The sequence below is a fragment of the Nomascus leucogenys genome, chromosome 10, assembly GCF_006542625.1.
Source record: "Nomascus leucogenys isolate Asia chromosome 10, Asia_NLE_v1, whole genome shotgun sequence".
NCBI classification, from domain to species: domain Eukaryota; kingdom Metazoa; phylum Chordata; class Mammalia; order Primates; family Hylobatidae; genus Nomascus; species Nomascus leucogenys.
The window spans coordinates 51,613,034-51,638,246 of record NC_044390.1 but is presented as its reverse complement, the minus strand read 5'-3'; the positions used below and the strand labels follow the sequence as shown (position 1 = coordinate 51,638,246).

General features: G+C 53.5%; 3 protein-coding genes across 12 annotated transcripts in view; 2 read left to right on the top strand and 1 right to left on the bottom strand.

The window, feature by feature from the left end:
• Window positions 1-5,311, top strand: part of GATAD2A (GATA zinc finger domain containing 2A) — a 127,564-nt gene extending 122,253 nt beyond the window's left edge. For 8 of the 10 annotated variants that reach the window (XM_030820332.1, XM_030820329.1, XM_030820335.1 and 5 more), the window contains one exon: window positions 1,715-5,311. In XM_030820332.1, the coding sequence (XP_030676192.1) occupies window positions 1,715-1,845 (131 nt within the window). In that variant the 3' untranslated portion in view covers window positions 1,846-5,311. The remainder of the gene's footprint in view (window positions 1-1,714) is intronic. The other 2 variants (XM_030820337.1, XM_030820333.1) reach the window with 1 other exon arrangement.
• A 5,639-nt stretch (window positions 5,312-10,950) lies between these two features.
• On the bottom strand, window positions 10,951-12,402 carry TSSK6 (testis specific serine kinase 6). The gene has a single exon (XM_030820338.1). The coding sequence runs from the start codon at window positions 12,148-12,150 to the stop codon at window positions 11,329-11,331; it is 822 nt and encodes a 273-aa protein (XP_030676198.1). The 5' UTR covers window positions 12,151-12,402; the 3' UTR covers window positions 10,951-11,328.
• On the top strand, window positions 12,084-24,652 carry NDUFA13 (NADH:ubiquinone oxidoreductase subunit A13). The gene is made up of 5 exons (XM_003275854.4): window positions 12,084-13,055; window positions 22,637-22,715; window positions 23,756-23,827; window positions 24,158-24,227; window positions 24,461-24,652. Exons 1-5 carry the CDS (start codon window positions 12,713-12,715, stop codon window positions 24,578-24,580), a joined length of 684 nt encoding a protein of 227 aa, XP_003275902.1. The 5' UTR covers window positions 12,084-12,712; the 3' UTR covers window positions 24,581-24,652.
• Window positions 24,653-25,213: the final 561 nt, after the last annotated feature.

Sequence of the window (25,213 nt, the reverse complement as noted above, 5' to 3'; positions counted from 1 at the left end):
GTGGAAGTCATCTGGAAGCGTGTGTGTGTGTGTGTGTGTGTGTGTGTGTGTGTGTGTTCAAAGTTTGAAAGGGAGCATGAAGGCATCAGTAGTTGCTGTGTCTGATGATAGGATTAGAGGGGAAATAAATAGTTGAAAGCAACATTTCCTAAAAGAGTTACCACGAGGGTTTTGAGAGAGCACCTGGCAGGACCCAGTTTCCAGGTTTCTGGAGTGCTGCCCTTGCACACAGGGATGGTTGCTAAGAACATTTGACCTGGGAACGCTTTTTCCCCAAAATGTATTAGCCACCACTAAAAATACTCTTAGGGCCAGACATGCTGGCTCTCACCTATAATCCCAGCACTTTGTGAGGCCGAGATGGGAGGATTGCTTGAGCCTAGGAGTTTGAGACCAGCCTGGGCAACATGGTGAGACCTTGTGTCTACAAAAAAATAATTAGCCAAGCACATGGCATGTGTCTGTGGTCCCAGCTACTCAGGAGGCTGAGGGAGGAGCATCGCTTGAGCATGGGAGGTTGAGGCTGCAGTGAGCACTGATTGTGCCACCGCACTCCAGCCTCGGCAAGAGTGAGACCCCATCTCAAGGGGTCTGGGGCAGCCCTTACCTCCAACTCTGGCCAAAAATTCTGCGTGTGCTGGGTGGGCATTTATTTATTTTCCAATTATAAAAGTGATACTTGTCCATCATGGAAATTTGGAAAATACAGAGAGAAAAGACCGTGGCAATGGCTTGTATTTTCCTCCCGCAGGTGAACAAATGTTACGTTTAAGGGTTTTCCCCAGTGTCTCCCCTTCACTTGAGGGTCCTTTGTGGAAATGTGTGTCTTGCGTTGGCTACTTTGTGTGTTAATGAGAGACCCTTACTGGAAGCATTAAAAGTGGAGCTGGGCACAGTGGCTCGTGCCTATAATCCCAGTGCTTTGACAGGCCAAGGCAGAAGGATTGCTTGAGGCCTGGAGTTTGAGACCAGCAAAGAACAACAACAACAACACTTGAGGGTAGGAGATAGTTTTTTTTTCCTTTTTTTTTTTTTCTTCTTTTGGAGACAGCTTCTTGCTATGTTGCCCAGGCTGGAATGCAGTAGCATGATCATAGCTCACTTGCAGCCTGGGTCTCCTAGGCCCAAGCAATCCTCCCACCTCAGCCTCTGGAGTAACTGGTACTATAGGGATGTGCCACCATGTCCAGCTGATATTTTTTTTAGAGATGGGGCCTTGCTATGTTGCCCAGGCTGGTCTCTATCTCCTGGCCTCAAGCAGTCTTCCTGCCCCAGCATCTCAAGTGCTGGGATTCTAGGCTGAGCCCGTGCTCAGCTACGATAGTTTTTCATGGCTGCATAGTATTCCATCCTGCATTATTGTCCTGTTGCATACATTTGTTTATGGTTTTCCACTGTTCTAAGCAGCACCGTGGTCAGCGCCTTCATTTCTGTAGAACGTAGGTAGCTGCTCACCCTCTGATAATTGCCCCACACTTGGGATTACCTTGGCAGAGCCTGGGAATGTCAAGGCCATTGAGTTGCTGCCCAAATACTCTTCAGCTCTGGGGCCTGGGATTTGAAACGTTGATTGAGGGGTAGTGTGGGTGGGTTCGCAAGGGCTCCTGGGTCCTTAGTCTGTACTGGGGCTGGGGTCTAGGCAGCTATGGCTGGGCTCCTCCCAGGAGCCCTCCTGACGAGGGCCTTCTCGGCTGGTTGCTCTGTTCTGTTGCAGGCGGGACCCTTGCATTTGTCAGCCCAAGCCTGGCGGTGCACAAGAGCTCCTCGGCCGTGGACCGCCAGCGAGAGTACCTCCTGGACATGATCCCACCCCGCTCCATCCCCCAGTCAGCCACGTGGAAATAGTGCGAGCCAGGCCCCGTGGAAGACGGGCTCCCTCCTCCCCCACCTGGCCCCCGGTCTAGAAGGATCCACTGCACCACCCTCCGCTGGCTCGGGAAGACACCGTGCCTGCCCCAAGAGCAAGCACCGGCCATGCTGCAGAGGCGAGACCTCAATTCTTGGCTGCAAAGTTTCATCAGGGCTGGGGGGCTGGTGCCGCCTCATAGGCAGACAAGGATCATCGCTGGGGGACCTTTCCCGTGGGCTTTCTTCCTTTCTCTCTTTGCCTTTAGTTTGCCCGACACCAGCAGAAAAGTGGACCTTGGCGGGGGCTGGTTCTGCTCCTGGCCCCCTTGTTCGGCCCCTGCCGGCACACGGGCGGCTCACCCTGGACACTGTGACGCACATGGGCAAGGCCAGCGCCCGGGGGTTCTGAACCAAGTGGGGTGTTTTGTTTTTTTTGCTTTTCCCTGTCTTAGGCTCCCAATCTTTGACTGCCTTCCCATGGCGATCTATAAGTTGAAAGATTTTTTTTTTTAATCACCTCATGATGATGGAGTTAAAAGTAAACCGTGCAGACCCTGGGGTCCCTGTTGTGCGCTGCATCGTCCCGCTGGCCCTGTGCCCTGTGCCCTGGAGGGTGGGCGGCTCATGGTGCCACAGCCCCTGGCAGGGACGGCCGGCCCGCCCCGGTGACTGACTGACAGATGCAGGGATGGCCGAGGCAGCCCTCGCTTCAGCCGAACGCCTCCATTGCTGTTTGTTCTGGAGACCCCCGCCCCCGGACCTCCCAGACTTAGTAGAAGAACAAACTGAAGAACAGACCCAGCCAGAGAAGCAGGGATTCCAGAAGCTGTCCATGAAGGGAGAAGGAGAGGATCCAGTCGGCAGCAGCCCCGAGCAGGAAACTGGAGGGGGGACTGTTGCGGGGTTTTTCTGTTGTGGTTTATTTTATTAAATTTTTTCCTTTTTTCTATTCATTTCGACGGACGCAATCTTAAGCCACCCTGGCCTTGCTCCTAGGAGGTGAGTGTGCACAGGTGTGTGCAGGTCAGGAGGTGCCGTCCAGGTGTGCGGCGAGCCGCTGCACACACATGTCAGGATTTCCATTTGGGTCTAGTTTAGAACCTGTCCTTAAACCTAGGGGTTGCTGTCAGGATTTGCTTTCAGACTTTTTTTTTTTTGTAATTCCCTTTAGAGTCTACAAAAATGTTTTTAAAAGGATCAGGTCTGCTTTTAGTTTCATTTTTGTTTCTTTCCCGTCCCACTCTTTAAAAACTGGTTCCATGAGGAAAGGCAGAAGCCGTTCCGTGTCTCCTGCAGGCTGGGCCGGCTTCATGCCAGTGCGAGGGCGTCCCATGCCCACGTACATATGTGTGTCTCCATGAGGACTGGGTTCCACTGGTCCCAATTGAGCTCCAGCCCTGGTTTTCCGACCCATGCAGTTAGGGACTTTAATTTAAAAATTTTTTTTGTAGGGCCGCCGCCTTCAAACACAACTGCTACAACCACATTCTAATAAAGGCTCATTTAACCCCCAGGCTCCTGTCGTGTGAATATCCTCAGTCTGTAGGAAACTTTTTTGACACACCATAGAAGACCTAGTTTTGGAAAACATTATCTAATTTTTTGTTGTGCAAATCCCCAAATTTCTCACTAATTTTTGTTTTTTTTGTGCATAACTTGGATGGGCTGAAGGAGGTGAGGACAGATTGGGGAAGGGTGGCTTTCATTCCAAGATCCAGGGATTTGGGGAAAAGGAAGGAATTTGATGTTTTTTGGGGTGGGAGGGGAGGGTGTGTTTTTTACACCAAAAAAAAAAGTATGCAAGCATTTCTATTCCTCGCATTTTTCTGTGTGCCTGGCAAATAAATACCTGTCTCCTACCACCCTGAGCTGTTAGCCCTCTCTGTTCCATGACAGGGGCCAGATCTTCCAGCTCCTCCCGGAAGGAGCACCCAGGCTGGCTTCTTCCCACTGAAAGCCCTCCCCGGCGAACCAACCTCAGTTCTATGCAGTGGCTGGAGATCAGGCATCCTGGCCGAAGTCACCTCTGCCTGCTCCAGCTTGGGTCAGCTGGGTCTGACCAGGGGGCCAGATCCGAGCCGCACCCACCGGCCCCCAGCCCCAGCTCCAGCTCCTGACCTCTCCCAGCCTGGCCCGGCTGTTCCTCCAGGGCTGATGGCTGTCAACCTATCCTTGTGAGTTCATATGGACTGCTGCCCCTCGAAAGGGAGAGGGTCAGCCCCATGTCCCCAGGGAGTATTCCATCAGGGACAACGTACATACTGTGATGTAAACTTTTTTTTTCAGGGGGCAAAAGTGTGAGATGCCTTAATCTTTCCTTCATTTCTGCTGTCTTGAACACTCTAGCCCATTATTTCCTTTCAGTTCCTTGCAGCATAACCTCTATGATAAGCCCCAAGCGGGTTGTTGTATTATGACATTTATGATGTTCCAGGTGAAGGCATTATTAAGTACCTCTCTGGGTGTGGGGTTTGGATGCACCAGGATAGCTATTGATTGATGTTAAGGGTGTTCTACCCGCAGCAAAGCACACCCTCAAAACCGGCCACTGCCTGGGTCCTGGTCCCGAGAGCTCTACCAGGATCAGGTTCCTGCAAGCCGTCAGAATGTGGGAGCCCCCAGTCCAACTGATTGTAACTGTCCCCTGTTATCTGTGACATGAACCTCCAACAGCACCTGGAAACCGTTCCTTCTGTCAGCTGCTCTGTAGACAGGGCAGGGGAGATCTCAGAGTTCACACCTTGCCTGTTGTAGGGGAGGTGGGGGGTAGGGTTTGGAATGGCCAAGTGCCCTTGGAACCTCCCACAGCTATGGCCGTCCTGACCTCATCCCAGGAACTCCACGGTGACATCAGGAACCACCCCTCTGACGAGGTCTGTAGCAGCCCTTCTCAGGGTGGAACAGCCCACAGTGCTAGTGGCGCCTGGTCTTACCTGTACTGCACGGACCTCGGTGAAGCAAAAGCTTCAGGGCAGAGGAAATGAGGCGACCCGGTGGCAGCCCCGCTGGGCCCCATGGCTCCCACTCTCCTATTGGACGTAGAGGCAGGGGAGAGACTTCCCTATACAAATATTCTCATCACAGGGGTCGCCATCACAGAAGGGATGATCCTTGCTGCTCTGCCGTAGGGTTTTTGATGCTGAGCTATGCTGCACATGACGTTAACCTAAATAACTTGGACTGAGCTTTTAAAAAAGGACAGCAGATAATTTTATAATCCTTAAAGTGTAATAGACAGTTACACTAGTGCAGGGTATTGGGGGGGGCTCTTCGGGGGTGGAGGCTGTCACTTGTATTTATTGTGACTCTAAATCTTTGATAGTAAAACAAATGTAAAAAGAAATGTTTGCCACCAGATGGGAATAGAAGTTCCAATAAGCGGGCTGGAATGGGTGGCTATACGTTGTATCATGAGGAAGTTTTAGACTCTGAAGGATAATAAATGGATGATGTGTCAACTGGACTTTTCTTTTGTCCCTTCTGCCCTGGCTTCTCTGTATTGTTTCATCCTAGCTTCTGAGGCAGGTTGGAGGGAGATGGAGGATGACCCTTTGTTAATGAGAGAAGCAAAGGGTGGGGTGCACCTGCTGCTGGGGCCTCACTGTGGGGATGGAGTCCCCATGGCCCCCCTCCTCTGGAGCTTTGTGGCCAACTTACCCCATGGGCTGGGAGAGAGGAATGAGAATTTCAGTGGGGACTGGGTTTGGTGGCTCACATTTGTAATCCCAGCACTTTGAGAGGCTGAGGTGGGTGGATCACCTGAGGTCAGGAGTTCGATACCAGCCTGGCCAACATGGTGAAACCCCATCTCTACTAAAAATACAAAAATTGGCCGGATGTGGTGGTGGGTGCCTGTAATCCCAGCTACTTGGGAGGCTGAGGCAGGAGAATCACATGAACCCGGGAGGCAGAGGTTACAGTGAGCCAAGATTGCGCCACTGCACTATAGCCTGGGTAAGAGACAGTGACTGTCTCAAAAACAAACAAAAAAAAAGAATCTCAGTGGAATTTGCTTGTGTTTGCCCCATCAGCCTTCACGCTAGAGTGATGGGTTTTCCTGGAGCAATTTTCAGGCTTGGGGCCTCGATGGTGTCTTTGCTGCAGGATGTGATATTACAGATGTGAAATCTAAGCACAGAGTCACCAACCTGGATCCAAAATGAATGACTTCCTGGCAAAAATGTGTTTTCAAGTGTTGATAGTTTCAAGTTTTATTCATAAAGTGAGACCTGGGATCATTTTGGTGAATTTTAATGTGCGTAAAACATGACCCTGTTTTCCTAGGTGCTATTTATTTGAGGCAGGGTCTCACTCTGTTGCTCAGGCTAGAGTGCAGTGGCTTGATCTCAGCTCACTGCAGCCTCAATCTCCCTAGGCTCAGGTGATCCTCACATCTCAGCCTCCTCAGTAGCTGGGACTATGGGCATGCACCACCACGCCCAGCTAATTTTCGTATTTTTTGTAAAGACACATTTTTGCCATGTTGCCCATGGCTGGTCTCGAACTCCTGGACTCAAGCAGTCCTCTCACCTTGGCCTCCCAAAGTGCTGGGATTACAGGTGTGAGTCACCACACCTGGCCCTGTTTCTTGTCTTTGAAGCATCACTGCCTCCGGCCTGGGAGCTCATACCTTCCCCACAGCTCCCAAGTGCCTGGTCTTATGGGCACAGAGCTGGTAGAGGACATGGTAGAAACTGAACCCCAGCCTGTCCCACTCCACCTGTGACACATCTAGACTGATATCCCGGACCCCAGTACTGACCATGATAACTTTTTTTTTTTTTTTGAGACAGGGTCGTTCTGTCCCCCAGGCTGAAGTACACTAGCGTGATCTCAGCTCATTGCAACCTCCGCCTCCCAGGTTCTAGCGATTCTCTTGCCTCAGCCTCCGAGTAGCTGGGATTACAGGTGCCACCACCACCATGCCCAGTTAATTTTTAGTGGAGATGGGGTTTCACCGTGTTGGCCAGGCTGGTCTCAAACTCCTGAAGTGATCCACCAGCCTCGGCCTCCCAAAGTGCTGGGATGACAGGTGTGAGCCACTGCACCAAGCCACGTTTTTTTTTTTGAGATAGGCTCTGTGTTGCCCAGGCTAGAGTGCAAAGCACAATCATAGCTCACTGCAGCCTCAAACTCGGGCTCAGGTGATCCTCCCACCTCAGCCTACCCTGTAGCTGGGGCCACAGGCTTGCTACAGTCATTTCTCGCTTGGCCTGAGAAACATTCCTATGGGGTGCAGTCTCCTGGGCTTGGCTCTTGGTCCCTCGTGAGGCTCTGCTTCCCTGGATTGGGCACAGGCTTCTCAGTGCAGTTGGCGCGGATTCAAGGGGCGGTCCTGGGTCATGGTCTCAAATAGCCTCTCCAGCTGAGAAAATGGGACACTCCCCTTGTCCCTGACATTTTGTCTCCGACATCTCATCTTCTCTGAATTGAACCTTGGGTCTGTGGCCACATGGCAGGCAGAGACCCTGACCCCATCTGCTCCCACAGATTTGTCGGTAGACAGATGGCATGCACTATGCCCTGGGCCCTGGAGATGTGGCAGGAGCTATCCAGACAGAAACATATAGCACCTTGAGAGGAGGGCATGGGGTGACATTTTAGGCAAGGCTTGAAGGGGGGAAAAGTGCCAGGAGTGTGCAAAGCCTTGGAGATAGGAGCCAGCATGGCAGATCAAGAACAAAAAGGGCAGTATGGTGGGACTGGGTGGGAAGACTGGGCAAGGGCGTGGGTTTTAGCTAAGTGCAGTGGGAGCATAGGGAAGGCCCTGGGCTCAGTACTCAAGCTACGCCCACTTCGAAGCCATGCCCACTACTCCAAGGATGGGGTTTTGCCCCCATTTTCCAGATGAGGAGTCTGAGGCATGGCCCCAGTCAGGAGCAGCACCCTTCGAATAAACCAGAGGGGCTAGGGGCTAGGGGCTAGGTTTTCTTTTTCTTTTTCTTTTTTTTTCAGGCAGAGTCTTGCTCTGTTGCCCAGGCTGGAGTGCACTGGTGGGATCTTGGCTCACTGCAACCTCCACTTTCCGGGTTCAAGTGATTCTCCTGACTCAGGCTCCAGAGTAGCTAGGACTACAGGTGCAAGCCACCCATGCCTGGCTAAATTTAGTATTTTTAACAGAGATGGGGTTTTACTATGTTAGCCAGGCTGATCTCAAAACTCCTGACCTCAAGTGATCCGCCTCCCAAAGTGCTGGGATTATAGGCGTGAGCCACCATGCCCAGCCCCAGGAACTAGGTTTTCTACCTCCACTCTGATGTGGTCCAGCCAAGACTGGAGGCTAGGCACTGCCCCTCTTTTAGCCTCGGTTTTCTCATCTGCAAAATTGAAGGGGACAGGGCCATACCCTATTTGGAGGGATGAAGATAGAGCTGGCACTGCATCCCCAGGGCACCAGAAATCCATTGAGACTGAGTGAGCAGGGGCTGGGCATGGGGATACCCACCAGAGGAGCAGCTATGTGGGGCTCATATGCAGGTAGGCACGATTATTATTTCCTAATACACCTAATACATTTCCCCATATACCCCAAATGGGAGCCACTCCCAGGCTCTGTGGGGTCCTCTCTCGATTTCCTCCTTACCTTGCCATCTCCTCTCCCTCTCTCCCTCCCTATTCTAGGCAAATAAGCTTACTGGCCTTACTCAAACACACCAACTCTCCTCTTCCTGGGGAACACCTGGACTGTTTCTCTTACCTTCAGAGTCCCTTGACTTTTTTTTTTTTTTTCTGAGACAGGGTCTCACTCTGTGGTTCAGGCTGGAGTGCAGCCTTGAACTCCCAGGCCCAGGCGATTCTCCCACCTCACCCTCCCAAGTAGCTGAGACACGACACCATGCCTGGCTAATTTTTAAATTTTTTGTACAGACGGCTGTCTCGCTGTGTCGCCCAGATTGGTCTTTAACTCCTGGGCTCAAGCGATCCGCCCACCTCAGCTTCCCAAAGTTCTGGAATTATAGGAGTGAGCCGCCACGTCCCGCCCAGAGTCCCTCCATGAACACCTCCCAATCTACCTGGCATTTAGCACAACTTACAATTATTTTATTTCCATGTCATTCTTTTATTTTACTTGACTTTTCAATTGTCTCGTTTTCGGCAGGGATGGGCCCAAGTCTCTTTGCCATGAGCTCTGGGGCTTGGCAGACAGTAGGTGCTCAAGAAATGCATGACTACATGAATGAACAGAGGAGAGAAAGAGCTAGTGGGTCCAGCTGAATAGCGCCCAGCCCCGCCCTGACTCCTCCACCCCCTCTTCCCGAGAGGAAAGGGACCCACAGCAGGGAGCGCTTCCCCCACCCCCGCAACGTCACGGTTGCTAGATCTGGGTTCAAATTACAGCTGTAAGCCGGGTGCAGTGGCTCATGCCTGTAACTCCAGCACTTTGGGGAGGTCGAGGCAGGTAGATCGCTTGAGGTCAGGAGTTCAAGACCAGCCTGGCCAACATGGTGAAACCCTGTCTCTACTAAAAATACAAAAAAATTCGCCAGGCGTGGTGGCCTGTGCCTGTAGTCTCAGCTACTCAGGAGGCAGAGGCATGAGAATTGCTTGAACCCGGGTAGAGACTGCAGTGAGCCAAGATCGTGCCACTCCAGCCTGGGCAACAAAGAGAGACCTTGTCCCCCTCCCCTCCAAAAAAAAAATCACAGCTGTGTCTTTTTTGTTTGTTTTGTGAGATGGAGTTTCACTCTTGTTGCCCAGGGTGGAATGCAGTGGCACGATCTCGGCTCACTGCAACCTCCGCCTCCCGGGTTCAAGCGATTCTTCCGCCTCAGCCTCCCAGTAGCTGACATTACAGGCGCCCGCTCCCGTGCCCAGCTAATTTTTTTTTTTTTTTTGTATTTTTAGTAGAGACGGGGTTTCACTATATTGGCCAGGCTGACCTCGAACTCCTGACCTCAGGTGATCCACCCGCCTTGGCCTCCCAAAGTGCTGGGATTACAGGCGTGAGCCACCGCGCCCCGGGTTTTTCTTTTCTTTTTTTTTTTTTTTTGAGACGGAGTCTTGCTCTGTCACCCAGGCTGGAGTGCAGTGGCGCGATCTCGGCTCACTGCAAGCTCCGCCTCCCGGGTTCACGCCATTCTCCTGCCTCAGCCTCTCCGAGTAGCTGGGACTACAGGCGCCCGCCACCACGCCCGGCTAATTTTTTTGTATTTTTAGTAGAGACGGGGTTTCACCGTGGTCTCGATCTCCTGACCTCGTGATCTGCCCGCCTCGGCCTCCCAAAGTGCTGGGATTACAAGCGTGAGCCACCGCGCCCGGCCTTTTCTTTTTTTTTAAGAGACAGGGCGGGGGCACGGTGGCTCACGCCTGTAATCCCAACACTTTGAGAGTCCGAGGCGGGTGGATTACGAGGTCAGGAGTTTAAGACCAGCCTGGCCAAGATGGTGAAACCCGGTCTCTACTAAAAATACAAAAATTAGCCGGGTGTGGGGGCACGCGCCTGTAGTCCCAGCTACTTGGGAGGCTAAGGCGGGAGAATCGCTTGAACCCGGGAGGTGGAGGTTGCAGTGAGCCGAGATGGTGCCACTGCACTCCAGCCTGGGCGACAGAGCGAGACCGTCTCAAAAAACAAACAAACAAACAAACAAACAAAGAAGAGATGAGGTCTCGGCTGTGATGCCCAGGCTGTTTTCGAACTCCTGACCTCAAGTTATCTGCACGTCTCGGACTTGCAGTGTTGGGGTTACAGGCGTGAGCCACCGCGCCTGGCCCTTGGCTCTGCCTTTTGGCAAGTGACATCCATGTGGGCCTCAGTTTCCTCATTATAAACTCCTACTTTACGTGGAGACAGGCCACCCTCGCCCCGCCCCTGGCTGTTCCATCCTTAAAAGATGTGGACGGGGAGGCGCTGGGGTCCACTTGCTTCCCAGCCCATCATCACAGCACCATCACGACCCGGGGACAACAAAGCTCCTTTGAGTTTGCCCATACTGGGGAGCTCAAAAGGTCCAGGTTCCAATCCTCCCGACTCCCTTTTGAGTCTTGGAGCAATAACCTCAACATGCCTGACTCTAAAATAGGGCACCCGCGCCTGCCTTCCCCGGACGGAGCGATCGCTTCTCCACTAGTCCGCAAATGGGGGCCACCGTTAGAGCCAGGTGCGAGGAACAGCGAGTTTATTGCAGGTTCCAACCGGGAACCTGGCACCCACAGCTGGTTGGGAAGGGACGCCCTCCGCGCAGAGGCTGAGAGTTCCGCGCAGGCTCAATGCTTCCGTCCCCTCTGGTTTCTTCCCTCTCGGGGCCTGGTCGCAGGGAATCGCGGATGCGCATGCGCCTCCAGCTCTCGGGATCGCGGAGGACGTGGATTCCCAACAGGAGCAACTGCGGACTGGGAAGAAAGGGAGGGAAGCGGAAGGGAGAAAGCGCATGTGCAGCAGCACGCGGCAGCTTCGCATATTCTCTCGAAGCGCGCCTCTTGCGCGTGCGCCGCGCTGGCCCAGTGCCCTTGGCTGCAGGAATGGCTGGAACCACTCGGCTTCTAGGCGGAATCCCCGGCGCGCAGCCAGCAGTTGCGCGCTACCTGGCCCGCGGAGGGCCTGGCGGACGGGCTGAACTGCAGCAGCTCGGCGATCAGGGCCTTGCAGCGCTCGGAGAGCTCGAGGCCTTCGGGGTAGAGCACGCCGCGCTTCTGGCGCCGGGGCAGGCCGGCGATGTCTGAGTCGTCGAAGGGCATGCACCCGGTGACCATGACGTAGAGCACGACGCCCATGCTCCACACATCGTACTTCTTGGGGTCGTAGGGGATGCCCAGGAGCACCTCGGGTGACGCGTAGGCGGCTGAGCCGCAGTAGGTGGTGCTCAGGTCTGGGTAGCCATGGGCCTGGCGGCCGAAGCCGAAGTCAGTGAGCTTGACGCGGCGCTCGTCCGGGCTCAGCAGCACGTTTTCGCACTTGAGGTCGCGGTGCACCAGGTGGTGATCGTGCAGGTAGCGCACAGCGCCGGCGATCTGCGCAAAGAGGTCGCGCGCCTGAACTGCGGGGATGTGCCCGTTGCGCTGCACGGCTTGCAGCAGGTCGGTGGCGGCCGCTTCCATCACGATGTACAGTTTCCCATTGCACACCTCGATGAACTCGAAGACATGCACGATGTGCGGGTGTCGCACGCCCCGCAGGATGGACAGCTCTCGCGGCAGGAACTTGTTGACGAAGTCCGGGGGCGCTCGCCGCCGGTCCACCACCTTGATGGCCACGGTACCCTTGTACTTCTTGGATGTGGCCACCTTCACCTTGGAGTAGCTGCCCTCTCCAATTGTGCGGCCCAGCTTATAACCGAGTTCGCTCAGAAGTTTGTCTCCCGACATGGTGGCGCCTGCGGCGCACGGGGGGCAGGAGGCGGCTGCTGACGGGGGGCGGCCGGACTCCAATCTCGGGTCTAAGCCATGGCGCTTGGCACCTACACCCCCGCACCCCCATGTGCCCACTGCCAGGCATTGGCCGCTGTTGTGCCTTTTATTGCCCCGTAACAATTTTTGCCTTGTGAAGTGACCGCGGGCGTCACTCCGCCTTAGGGTGGGGGTCCGGGACCCCGCCCCCAGGCCACCCTAGCCTCCCTGCTTTGTGACTCATAATCATCCTGAATGGTCAGTTTCCGATGAGAGGCCACTAGCAAGGGATACCCACCACCACCAGGGAGCAGAATGCGTTCCGGGGATTGGGGTGAGTCCGAATTCGAGCAGCAGCTGCCCCCCAACATCATGTAGCCAGCCCGTGACTACGTGGAGCCCTGGGCTTCCCGAAGAGTCCCTAGACGGGGCGAAAACGGGAAAAGGGGCCTTAACTGGGGAACCTGGCTCCTTCGGGAGCTCGGAGTTTCTGACTGGCCTGCGCAACACCCCAGAGGCAAGGTGAACGCGAGGGCCTTTAATGCAAGAACCAAGGCGAGTCACACCCTGTCTGGGCGAAAGAGGAGTAAAGCCTCCTCAGCTGCAGCCCGGCAGCGCATTCCTACCCAGGGTCCGCCGCCGGAGCTTTCCCGCGCGGTCGGGTAGTTACACTAGTGTCCGGGGCTTCCTAGCGCTGCGGCGGACCATCTCGAGTGCTTCCGCCACACTCATCATGGCGGTGGCAGTATGTCACTTCCGCCCGGGACCGGAAGTGTGGGATACTGCAAGCATGGCGGCGCCAAAGGTGAAGCAGGACATGCCCCCGCCGGGGGGCTATGGGCCCATCGACTACAAACGGAACTTGCCGCGTCGAGGACTGTCGGGTCAGTATCACTCTGCGCCGGGGTCTCAGAGTCTGGGCACTCAGGGCTCGGGGTCGGGGTTCCGGGGACACAGGGGGGCCTCAGTTTTCCCGGCGGTGTGACCGGAGGCGGAGCCCGGGGATCCACCATAGCTTCTGTAATAACGCTAAGTGCTGCAGTTTGTTGAGCGCTTTCCCAGCTCCTCTTCCTTCTCGTAACAGCCCAGGAAATCGGTCCCTCTAATTATTTACATTTTACAGTGGGTTAAACTGAGTCTTAGCCTGTGCTCTGGCCCTCAGCCACCCTAAGATGGGGAAACTGAGGCCCAAAAGAGGCAGCGGCTCCCCAAGGCAAGGCTGAGGCCGCAACCTGGAACCTGGAGGGAATTTACAAGATGTTCTATGCAGTGGTTCCCTGCTGGCAATCCCCGCCTGCATGGTGTCCCAGGAATCTGTATTCTTAAAGTTTTCAATTTTTTTTTTTTTTTTTTTGAGACGGAGTTTTGCCCTTGTTGCCCAGGCAGTAGTGCAATGGCGCCATCTCGGCTCACCGCAACCTCCGCCTCCTGGGTTCAAGCGATTCTCCTGCCTCAGCCTCCCGAGTAGCTGGGATTACAGGCCTGTGCCACGACGCCTGGCTAATTTTGTGTTTTTAGTAGAGACGGGGTTTCTCCATGTTGGTCAGGGTGGTCTCGAACTCCCAACCTCAGATGATCCGCCCACCTCGGCCTCCCAAAGTGCTGGGATTACAGGCGTGAGCCACCATGCCCGGCGTAAAGTTTTCAAATGTTTTAAGTAACACGTTAAATTTTGTTATCGGGCGCAGCACAGAAAATTGAAACAGAGAACTTAAAAGGCGCCCATACCCAGTCCCCAGGTTAACGGACAAATAGAAACTTTTTTTTTGTTTGTTTGTTTGTTTGTTTTTCTTTTTGTTTTTGAGACGGAGTCTTGCTCTGTCGCCCAGGCTGGAGTGCAGTGGCGCGATCTCGGCTCACTGCAAGCTCCGCCTCCCGGGTTCACGCCATTCTCCTGCCTCAGCCTCTCCGAGTGGCTGGGACTACAGGCGCCCGCCACCACGCCCGGCTAATTTTTTGTATTTTTTAGTAGAGACGGGGTTTCACTGTGGTCTCGATCTCCTGACCTCGTGATCCGCCCGCCTCGGCCTCCCAAAGTGCTGGGATTACAAGCGTGAGCCACCGCGGCCGGCCTCAAATAGAAACTTTTAAACGTAATTTAAGAGTGAATACATACATTTCTTTTTTTTTTTTTTTTTAAGACAGGGTGTGGTTCTGTTGCCTGGGCTGGAGTGATCTCTTGGCAACCTCTGCCTCCTGGGCTCAAGCCATCCTCCCACCCCAGCCTCCCGAGTAGCTGGGATTACAAGCCTGCACCCAGCTTTCTGTATTTTCTGTAGAGATGGGGTCTCGCCATCTTGCCCAGGCTGGTCTTGAAGTCCTGGGCTCAAGTGGTCCACCCACCTCGGCTTCCCAAAGTGATGGGACTATCGCCATGAGCCACCCTGCTCAGCAGAAAGCATGTCTCTTAACAAATCAAACTTTACATTTAAATTACATGTTATGCACATGATGCCTCAATTTTAACACACACACAAAAAATGAGCATGGTAATTAAAAATGTAGTAATTCAGACAGTAGAAAAGTCAGTGTGAGGTGAAAAGTCCTCCCCAGCCGCTTCTTGTTTTTTTTTATTTTTTATTTCTACTTTTTGTAGAGATAAGAGTGCAGCTATGTTGACCAGGCTGGTCTCAAACTCCTGGGCTCAAGTGATCCTCCAGCCTCAGCCTCCCAAAGTGCTGAAATTACAGGCATGAGCCACCGCGGCCCGCCTCCTCTTGTTTTTCTTGTATCCCAGAACTGAGATTGGCAGACTGTTTCTATAAAAGGGACAGATGACGAGTATTTTGGGTTTCGCTGGCCAGAAAGTTTCAGTTACTGAGACAACCGTTTACAAATGGAAAGTGTTCTTAGCCTGGGGGCTATACATAAGCAGATTGCCTCTGAGCCAGGTGGCTCATGCCTGTAATCCCCACACTTTGGGAGGCTGAAGCGGGAGGATGGCTTGAGCCCAGGAGTTTGCGACCAGCCTGGGCAACATAGTGAGACCCCCACCTCTACCAAAAATTTAAAAAAAAAAAAAAAAAAAAGAGGCTTCAAGCTAGATCTGGCCCATGAGTCCTGTCCAAGAGCACATTGGAGGAATATAATGCATTCTGTTTCCTCATTTTTCTTTTTTCTTTTCTTTCTTTCTTTCTTTTTTTTTTTTTGAGACAGTCTCATTCTGTCACCCAGGCTAGAGTGCAGTGGCCCGATCTTGGCTCACTGCAACCTCCACCTCCTGGATTCAAGCAATTCTGTCTCACCCTCCCGAGTAGCTGGGACTACAGTTGGACGCCACCACACCTGGCTAATTTTTGTATTTTTAGTAGAGACGGGGTTTCACCATATTGGTCAGACTGGTCTCGAACTCCTGACCTCAGGTGATCCACCCACCTCTGCCTCCCAAAGTGCTCATATTGCAGGCACGACCCGCCACACCTGGCATTGTTTTTTGGTTGTTTTTTTTGTGTTTTTTTTTTTTTTTAGACCAAGTCTTGCTCTGTCGCCCAGGCTGGAGTGCAGTGGCACGATCTCGGTTCACTGCAACCTCTGCCTCCCAGGTTCAAGCGATTCTCCTCCCTCAGCCTCCCTAGTATCTGGGATTACAGGTGTGCACCACCACACCCGGCTAATTTTTTTTTTTTTTTTTTTTTTTGAGGTGGAGTTTTCAGTTTTATTGCCCAGGCTAGAGTGCAATGGTGCAATCTCGGCTCATCGCAACCTCCGCCTCCCAGGTTTAAGCGATTCTCCTGTCTCAGCCTCCCGAGTAGCTGGGATTACAGGCATGTGCCACCATGCCCAACTAATTTTTTCTATTTTTAGTAGAGATGGGGTTTCTCCATGTTGGTCAGGCTGGTCTCAAACTCCTGACCTCAGATGATCTGTCCGCCTTGGTCTCCCAAAGTGCTGGGATTACAGGTGTGAGCCACTGGGCCCGGCCTAATATATATATATATATTTTTGTATTTTTAGTAGCGACGGGGTTTTGCCATGTAGGCCAGGCTGGTCTCGAACTCCTGACCTCAGGTGGTCCCCCTGCCTCAGCCTCCCAAAGTGCTGGTATTACAGGCATGAGCCACCACGCCTGGCCGAGTCTCATTCTTCTCAGGTGTAACCTGGGCTACCCCACCCCTTCAGGTGTGCAGCACAAGGTCCCTTTCCCAAATGTGCACCTGTGTGACCTGCAGCCAGACCAGGCCACAGAAGGACCCCAGCCCTGGAGGCTCCCTGAGCTCCCCGCTTCCAGCATCTCATTTTTGTATAAATACCCTGGTCCTCTCCCAGTTGACCACAGAGCAGTGGTCCCCCTGTGCCAGGCAGTGCCCTAAATACCACTGCCTGGGGTTATGTGCTTCTAATGGTGTGGACTTTTGTTACAGCACATACACACCCACCCCAGCCTTTCCCGGCAGAGGAGTGAGGAGGATACCCCGATGCTGGTGTGCTCTTTGTTTATGGCCCTGCTTTCATTGTTGAGTGAGCACATGGTGCCGGCCCCTGTCCCCAAGCAATCACAGCTGAGCTGAAGAGATACAACACATCATGCCAGGATTTCTAGTTGTTGGTGCGGCCTGGGATAACCTGGGCCCACTTAAGCCAGGATGTGCCAGGAGAACCTCTCTGAGAAGAAGCCTGCTCTGCAGAAAAAGAGCAAATACACAGGCCCTGCCTCCTCTCCCTCCTCTGTCCTCCTCCCCTGCCTCTCCTGAGCCATGGTCCACAGTGGCCTTCCCACCAGACCTACCTTCTCTGCTCCTGTCCAAGGCCTGGTGGCCCCAAGCCTGGCACCCACTCCCTTCTGTCTGCCTGGGTCAGCCATTCACTCACTGCCAGCGTCCCAGGACATGATGGGCTGGCTCAGGCTGCTTTTTTGCTTTTTGTTCTTTTTTTTTTTTTTTTTTTTTTGAGACAGAGTCTTGCTCTGTCACTCAGGCTGGAGTACAGTGGCACGATCTCAGCTCACTGCAAGGATGGTCTCGATCTCCTGACCTCATGATCCGCCTACCTCAGCCTCCCAAAGTGCTGGGATTACAGGCATGAGCCACTGCACCCAGCTGGCTCAGGCCCCTTTTAATCCATGCTGCTCCTGAAATGACTTCCACCCCACCTCCTCCACTATCTCCCACACCCAGTTCTCCTGTCCCCACTCCCTCCTGAGCCTAGCAGGAAGCCCTTTCCTTTTCATCTTGTGTCTTTAATATATTTATTGAGGTTCCCATACCATACCACACAACTCACCCATTTAAAGTCTGTCCAATTTAATGGCTGGGAGCGGCTCATACCTATAATCTCAGCCCTTTGAGGACAAAGTGGATGGATCACCTGAGCTCAGGAGTTGGAGACCAACCTGGCCAACATGGCAAAACCCTGTCTCTACTAAAAATACAAAAGTTAGTCGAGTGTGGTGGTGCACACCTGTAATCCCAGCTACTCGGGAGGCTCAGGCAGGAGAATCGCTTGAACCTGGAAGGCGGAGGTTGCAGTGAGCCAAGATCTTGCCTCTGCACTCCAGCCTGGGCAACAGAGCAAGACTCCATCTCAGAAATAATAATATAGTGAAGTGTGTCCAATTTGTTGATTTTTTAGTATATTCACAAAGTTGTGTGGCCATTGCCATGATCAGAATTTAGACCACTTTCATTATCCAAAAGAAACCCTGTCCTCCCTATTAGCAATCATCCCACCCCTGGCAAACACTAATCTGCTTCCTTTCTCTGTGGATTTGCCTGTTCTGGGCATTTCATATCAGTGGAGTCACAGACCGTGTGGCCTTTTGTTTCTGGCTAATTAATATCCAGCACCAAGTGTTGTGTTTTCATTTTTTGATGGGCACTTGGGTGGTCCTAGACCTACTCTTTGGCTGCTGTGAATAATGTGAGTACTACTGCCATGAAGATTCACGCTGTACAGGTGTTTGTGTGGACGTAGGTTTTCATTTCTCCCTTGTGAACTTTCCCCTAAGAGACAAACCACTGGATCATATAGTAACTTCATGTTTAACATTTTGAGGAACTGCCAAATTGTTTTCCAAATTGGCCGTACCATTTTGTGCTTCCACCTGCAATGTATGAGAGTCCCAGTTTCTCCACATCTCAACAACACTGATTATTTTCCATTTTTTTGATCATAGCCGCCATCCTAGCGCATGTGAAGCGGTATTTCGTTATGGTGGAGTTTTTTTTTTAATTCTTTTTGGGTCTTTTTTTGCTCAATTTTCTGGGCATTGATCATTGATTTGCATATCACTGCTGGCTGGTGATGTCGAACATTTTTTCATGTTTTTTATTATTTTTATTTTTTATTATTTTTTTCAAGACATGGGGCCTCAATGTTGCCCAGGCTGTTGTCGAACTCCTGGGCTCGAGCTATCCTCCCACCTCGGCCTCCCAAAGTGCTGAGATTCTAGGAGTGAACCACCACCTTTGCATGTGTTTATTGGCCATTTGTATGTCTGTCTGTGAGAAATGTCTACTCAAATCCTTTATATATTTTTAGTAGGGTTTTTTGTTTGTTTGTTTGCTTGTTTTTTTGAGACGGAGTCTCGCTCTGTTGCCCGGGCTGGAGTGCAGTGGCACGATCTCGGCTCACTGCAAGCTCCGCCTCCTGGGTTCACACCATTCTCTTGCCTCAGCCTCCCGAGTAGCTGGGACTACAGGCACCTGCCACCGTGCCTGCCTAATTTTTTGTATTTTTAGTAGAGACGGGGTTTCACTGTGTTAGCCAGGATCTCCTGACCTCGTGATCTGCCCGCCTCGGCCTCCCAAAGTGCTGGGATTACAGGTGTGAGCCACTGCGCCCGGCTTAGTAGGGTTTTTTAAATTATTGAATTATTGAGTTGTAAGAGTGTGTATATATATGTTGTCTTCTCAGCTAATTGATAGTTTCATTTACAGCACAAAAGTTTTTAATTTCAATAAAGTTGGGGCTGGGCATGGTGGCTGATGCCTGTAATCCCAGCACTTTGGGGGGCAGAGACAGGCAGATCACTTGAGGTCAGGAGTTTGAGACCAGTCTGGCCAATATGGCAAAACCCTGTCTCTACTAAAAATACAAAAATTAGCTGGGCATGGTGGCAGGCACCTGTAGTCCCAGCTACTCGGGAGGCTGAGGCAGGAGAATGGCGTGAACCCGGGAGGCGGAGCTTGCAGTGAGCCAAGATTGTGTCACTGCACTTCAGCCTGGGCAACAGAGTGAGACTCCATCTCAAAAATATATGTATAATAATAATTTCAAAGAAGTCCAATTTCTGTATTTTTCCTTTTGTCACTTGTGCGTCTGGTGTCATATCTAAGAAACCTAGTTTGAGGTCACAGAGACTGACTTTTCTAAGAGTATTAATAGGTTTAGCTGTTACGCTTGGGTCTTCGATCCTTTTTTTTTTTTTTTGAGACGGAGTCTCGCTCTGTCGCTCAGGCTGGAGTGCAGTGGCACGATCTAGGCTCACTGCAAGCTCCGCCTCCCGGGTTCACGCCATTCTCCTGCCTCAGCCTCCCAGGTAGCTGGGACTACAGGCGCCCGCCACCACGCCGGCTAATTTTTTGTATTTTTAGTAGAGATGGGGTTTCACCGTGTTAGCCAGGATGGTCTCGATCCCCTGACCTTGTGATCCGCCTGCCTCGGCCTCCCAAAGTGCTAGGATTACAGGCGTGAGCCACCGCGCCCGGCAGGTCTTTGATCCTTTTGAGTTAATTTTTGTGGATGGGATAAAGAAGGAGTGCATCCTCATTCTTTAGCATGTGGCCGTCTGGTTATCCCATTTGTTGAAAAGACTGTTTTCTCCTCCATTGAATTATCTTGGCACCCTTGTCCAAAATCAATTGACCATAAATGTAAGGGTTTATTTCTGGACTCTCAGTTCTGTTCCATTGATGAACATCTCTGTCCTATGCCAGTGCCACACTGTCTTGTACACACAGCTGTGGGATAAGGTTTGAAATAGTGAAGTGTGAGTCTTCCAACTTTGTTCTTTTTCAAAATTGTTTTGGCTATTCTGGGCCCTTGCATTTCCATATGAATTTCCCAACCTGCTTGTCAGTTTCTGCAACAGGAAAAGAAATGGTTGGGATTCTGATGGGGATTGTGTTTCAAATCTGTATCAGTTTGGACAGCGTTGTCATCTGCACAATGCTAAGTGCTCCAATTCTTGAACACAGGATGGGTTTTTATTTATTTTGGTCTTCTGTAAGAATGGCCAAGGCCGGGCTCAGTGGCTCATACTGGTAGTCCCAACACTCTGGGAGGCTGAGGTGGGAGGATTGCTTGAGGCCAGGAGTTTAAGACCAGCCTGGGCAACATAGCAAGACCCTGTTTCTATGAAAAAAAAAATATATTTTTCTTTTGTTTTTGTTTTTGTTTTTTGAGACAGAGTTTTCTCTGTCACCTAGGCTGGAGTACAGTGGTGCCATCTCAGCCCACTGCAGCCTTGACTTCTTGGGCTTAAGTGATACTCCCGCCTCAGCCACCCAAGTAGGTGGGACCACAGATATGTGCCACCACATCTAGCTAATTTAAAAATATGTATTTTGGGCCGGGCATGGTGGCTCACACCTGTAATCCTAGCACTTTGGGAGGCCGAGGAAGATGGATTACCTGAGGTCGGGAGTTCAAGACCAGCCTGGCCAACATGGTGAAACCCTGTCTCTACTGAAAAATACAAAAATTTAGCTGGGCACGGTGGCATGCACCTGTAATTCCAGCTATTCAGGAGGCTGAGGCAGGAGAATCACTTTAACTTGGGAGGTGGAGGTTGCAGTGGGCTGAGATCGCACCAGAAGGCTGAGGGCAGCCCAGGTCTGTCCGCTGGGTTCTCTGTAGCCGTTGAAAAGAGTGAGATATGGCTGGGTATGGTGGCGCACGCCTGTAATCCCAGCACTTGCAGGTGGATCACGAGGTCAGGAGTTCGAGACCAGCCTGGCCAATATGGTGAAACCCTGTCTGTACTAAAAATACAAAAATTAGCCAGGCGTGGTGGTGGGTGCCTGTAGTCCCAGCTACTCAGGAGGCTGAGGTAGAAGAATCGCTTGAACTCGGGAGGCAGAGGTTGCAGTGAGCCAAGATCATGCCACTGCACTCCAGCCCCGGCAACAGAGTGAGACTCTGTCTCAAAAATAAATAAATTTAAAAAAAGAAAAGAACGAGATATGACCAGCCTGGGCAATATAGCGAGACCCCATCTGTACAAAAATTAGTTAGCTGGACATGGTGGCACACACCTGGGGTCCCAGTTACTCGGGAGGCTGAGGTGGGAGGATCACTTGAACCCAGGAGTTGGAGGCTGCATTGAGCCATGATCGCGCCCCTGCACTCCAGCCTGGGTAACAGAGTGAGACCTTGCCTCAAAACCAAAAACCAAAAAAAAAAAAAATGAACAAGGCAGCTGATGAAACCTCCCATGTGCTAGACAGGAGGCTGAGAGCTGGGAGCTGGCTCTGAGCACCCTGGGCCTCTCCAGAGATGTGCCTCTGAGCCCGGACCCAGCACACCCTCATTACCTGTAGCATGGAAATGTCTTACCCCTGACTTGGGCTTCTAACAGGTTAAATAAGCCAGGTACAAACTTCAGACAGTTTCTCATTAATCTCCGGGTCTAGCAGAGGTGCCCCCATGAGCTCCATGCTGGAGCAGAGCTGAAGGCAGAAGAGCAGGACAGGTGCAGAGCAGGGCCTGGCAGGCACGGAGTAGCCCCAGCAGGCATAGAGCAGGGCCCAGTGCCTTGGAGGCCTGGAGATGGCCTTGCCTTACACCTGCTGGTCATTTCCTGGGTGTTGACTGGAGCCCGGCCTGCCTGAGCTTGTCATTCATCCCACCAAGCTCAAAGCCTGTCCAGAGAAGACTGGGGCTGGAAGGATCTGGGGGGTGCAGGGTGAGCATGGGAGCCGGATCCCAGACAGCCCAGGCCTCCCTGAAGACCCCAGTGGGCCCCCAGCCTGTCAGTCAGGATTAGAGCAAGGCCCCACTGGTGCTCAGTAAATATTCATGATGGCCTAGGTCCTCCCTGGGGTGCAGGGCAGGGGGCTTCACCCTGCAGAGCCAAGAGGTAGCACGGCCACCCCTAGAGCCCAGGGGGTGGCTGGGCAGCCCCCACAGGGCACTGCCTGTCCCTGGCAGCTGTGTGCAGCCCCTGCAGGGCAGCACGCGGAACTGTGGCCCAGGTGGCCGGGAGCCACCATGGACACTGTCAGAGCCACCCTCCCACTTGGGGGCCAGCCTGCCGCCCAGGGTCCAAACAGCCTTTTAGAAGATGATGGAGCTGGGGTGCCCCCAGCAACCACCATCTAGACCCTCAGACCTCCTGAGGTTGCTGCCTGGCTTGTACCTTTCAGAAAACCCCTGGCATGGGGTCAGAGGTGTCACAGTGCAAGCAGCCTCACTCCTGAGAAAGAAGCCGCCAGTGTCCCCTGACTGCAGAGTGGGCAGCACCTGGAGCAGTGGAGGAGGGTGTCTGGGGGCAGGCTGGCCCGCTGAGCAGCGCCTCTCTCCACAGGCTACAGCATGCTGGCCATAGGGATTGGAACCCTGATCTACGGGTACTGGAGCATAATGAAGTGGAACCGTGAGCGCAGGTAGGGCCCCCGGTGGGCGTTGTCTGAAAGTCCCCCCGGCCAGTTGTCAGGGTCCTGTAGCAATCCACTGTTGTCCGTGCTGGCGAGGGGTGAACGGGCCCCTTGCCTTGGACTTGGCCGTGCAATCCCAGGCCCCAGAAAGTGCAGATCCAGACCCAGCACTTCCATTTCTAGGCTCTGTCCTCGAGATGTCTCCATCTCTGCAATCCCAGCACTTTGGGAGGCCAAAGTGGGAGCATTGCTTGAGCCCAGGAGTTCAAGACCAACCTGGGCAACAGAGGGAAACCCTGTCCCCACCACCCCAAAAATGTGTCTAGTGAGGAGGGCTGGGACCCGTGGATCCAGGTTAGTACAGGATATGAGTGGAGGGCCTGCCTCGGACCTTCTAAGCAGGATTTTGTCAGAGGTGACCAGGATCAAACCAGACCACACCAGGCAGTGGACACATAGGGCCAGATGAACTAGGGCCAGGAGCCCCCCTCTCCCTGTGTCACAGGCTGGGCACTGCTTCCCCACCCCTCCCCCCACCCCAACGCAGGCCAGGCAGGACTGGGAGATGGGGGTCATTGCAGGGAACTTGGAAACTGCCAGAAAGCAGGGAGAAGAAAGGAAGGATTGTGGCCGCGCCTGTCCCAGCCTCACACACTGTGATTATTTTGAGATGAAGGGGACGTGGTTTTGTGAGGCCCAGAGCCCCGTGATGAAGTCACCCCCACTTCATGGCGATCATCAGGCAGAGTTATTTTTAGGATAAAAAAAGTTTTTAATTGAAAAGAAAGTAGAAAGCCAACAGTCTTGTGGGCAGTCACCCGTGCAGCTGCCTGCACCCGCCCTCCTCTCAGGCTGCTGGTGGGCTCTGCCCACGGCCCTTGCCCTGCCCACGACCCTCGCCCTGCCCACGACCCTCGCCCTGCCCCCTGTCTGCCTCCCCGCCCCCCTCCACCTCTTCCCCCAGCAGCACCCTGGCCCCTGAGGTCTGCTGCCTATGCTCCCCCGACCCAGCCTGGTCTGACCTGAGTGTGGGTTTCCGGCTTTCACAGGCGCCTACAAATCGAGGACTTTGAGGCCCGCATCGCGCTGATGCCACTGTTCCAGGCAGAAACCGACCGGAGGTAGCACCGCAGGGGCCAAGGTCGGGAGGTCACTGGCCTGAAGGCCCCAGGCTGCAGGTGGCCAGAATGCACATGGGGGCCATCGCCGTGTGCTGTCAGCTGCATCCTCAGAGAGGCGTGGAGACTTAGTGGAGACCCAAGGGGGCGAACCGGAAGGCTTCCTGGAGGAGGAGGCAGCACTGGGGTTGGGGCAAGAGAAAAGCTAGGAGTTTGCCTGGGGAAAGAGAGACAGGGTGGGAGGGAGGCTTGAAGGGGTGCTACCAGGGGCCCTAGGCAGGGGCCCCTCAGGGCACTGAGGCCCCACCCCCACCATCGGCCCCATCCCCACAGGACCTTGCAGATGCTTCGGGAGAACCTGGAAGAGGAGGCCATCATCATGAAGGACGTGCCCGACTGGAAGGTGGGTCCCCGGCTGGGAGGGCAGGGGTGCCAGCCACGGCAGAGACAGGGCCTGGGGTTGGGGAGCTTCACAGCTTTCTATAGAAACCCCAGGGCCAAGGGGGTGGTGGGTGCCAGGTCCCAGAAGGGAAGGCTGTAGTGCCTGCCATGCATAGGGGCCACTGGTCCTGGGGGATGGGTCCCAGCAGGTATATGGGTGGCTGTGCCTCTACCCATACCCCACTGTCCCCACAGGTGGGGGAGTCTGTGTTCCACACAACCCGCTGGGTGCCCCCCTTGATTGGGGAGCTGTATGGGCTGCGTACCACAGAGGAGGCTCTCCATGCCAGCCATGGCTTCATGTGGTACACGTAGGCCCTGTGTCCTCCGGCCACCTGGATCCCTGCCCCTCCCCACTGGGACGGAATAAATGCTTTGCAGACCTGGCCTGCCTGTTTTCTTGGGGACTGGGGGAGAGAAGGGGGAGAGGGCCCAGCTAGGCACCACCGGATCACATGTAGCATGGGGACGCAGCAGATGACGCAGGGTGACCTCAAAACACACCTAGGGGCTGCCCCTGGATCCACCGGCAGCCTCCGTCTCTGCCTCGGATATACCTGGACTCTCCTGCCTTTCTGTTGAAACCGTGCCTGTCAGCAGCCCGCTCACCCCTCCAGGCTGGGGGCCCCTGGGTCAGCTTTGGGTCAGACCTTCTCCACGGAGGTCTGGAGAGTAGGGGGAGCCTTGACCTCCTGGATGCAAGTGATCCTCCCGCCTCAGCCTCCCGCGTCACTGCGATTACAGGCGTGAGCCACCATACCCTGTGCAGTCCTGCCAATTGTAGGCATGGCGAGGGTATTTGGCTGCGGAGGGGCTCCTCGCTTCCTGAGAGGGAAGCTCAGAGACACGGGGATATCTGCAGGGAAACTAAGTCGGGGGAGGCAACCAAGATTGGCCAGGTGGCTCTGCTGTGGGCTCCTGGCACGAAAGGGTTAAGTCCGTCTGAGT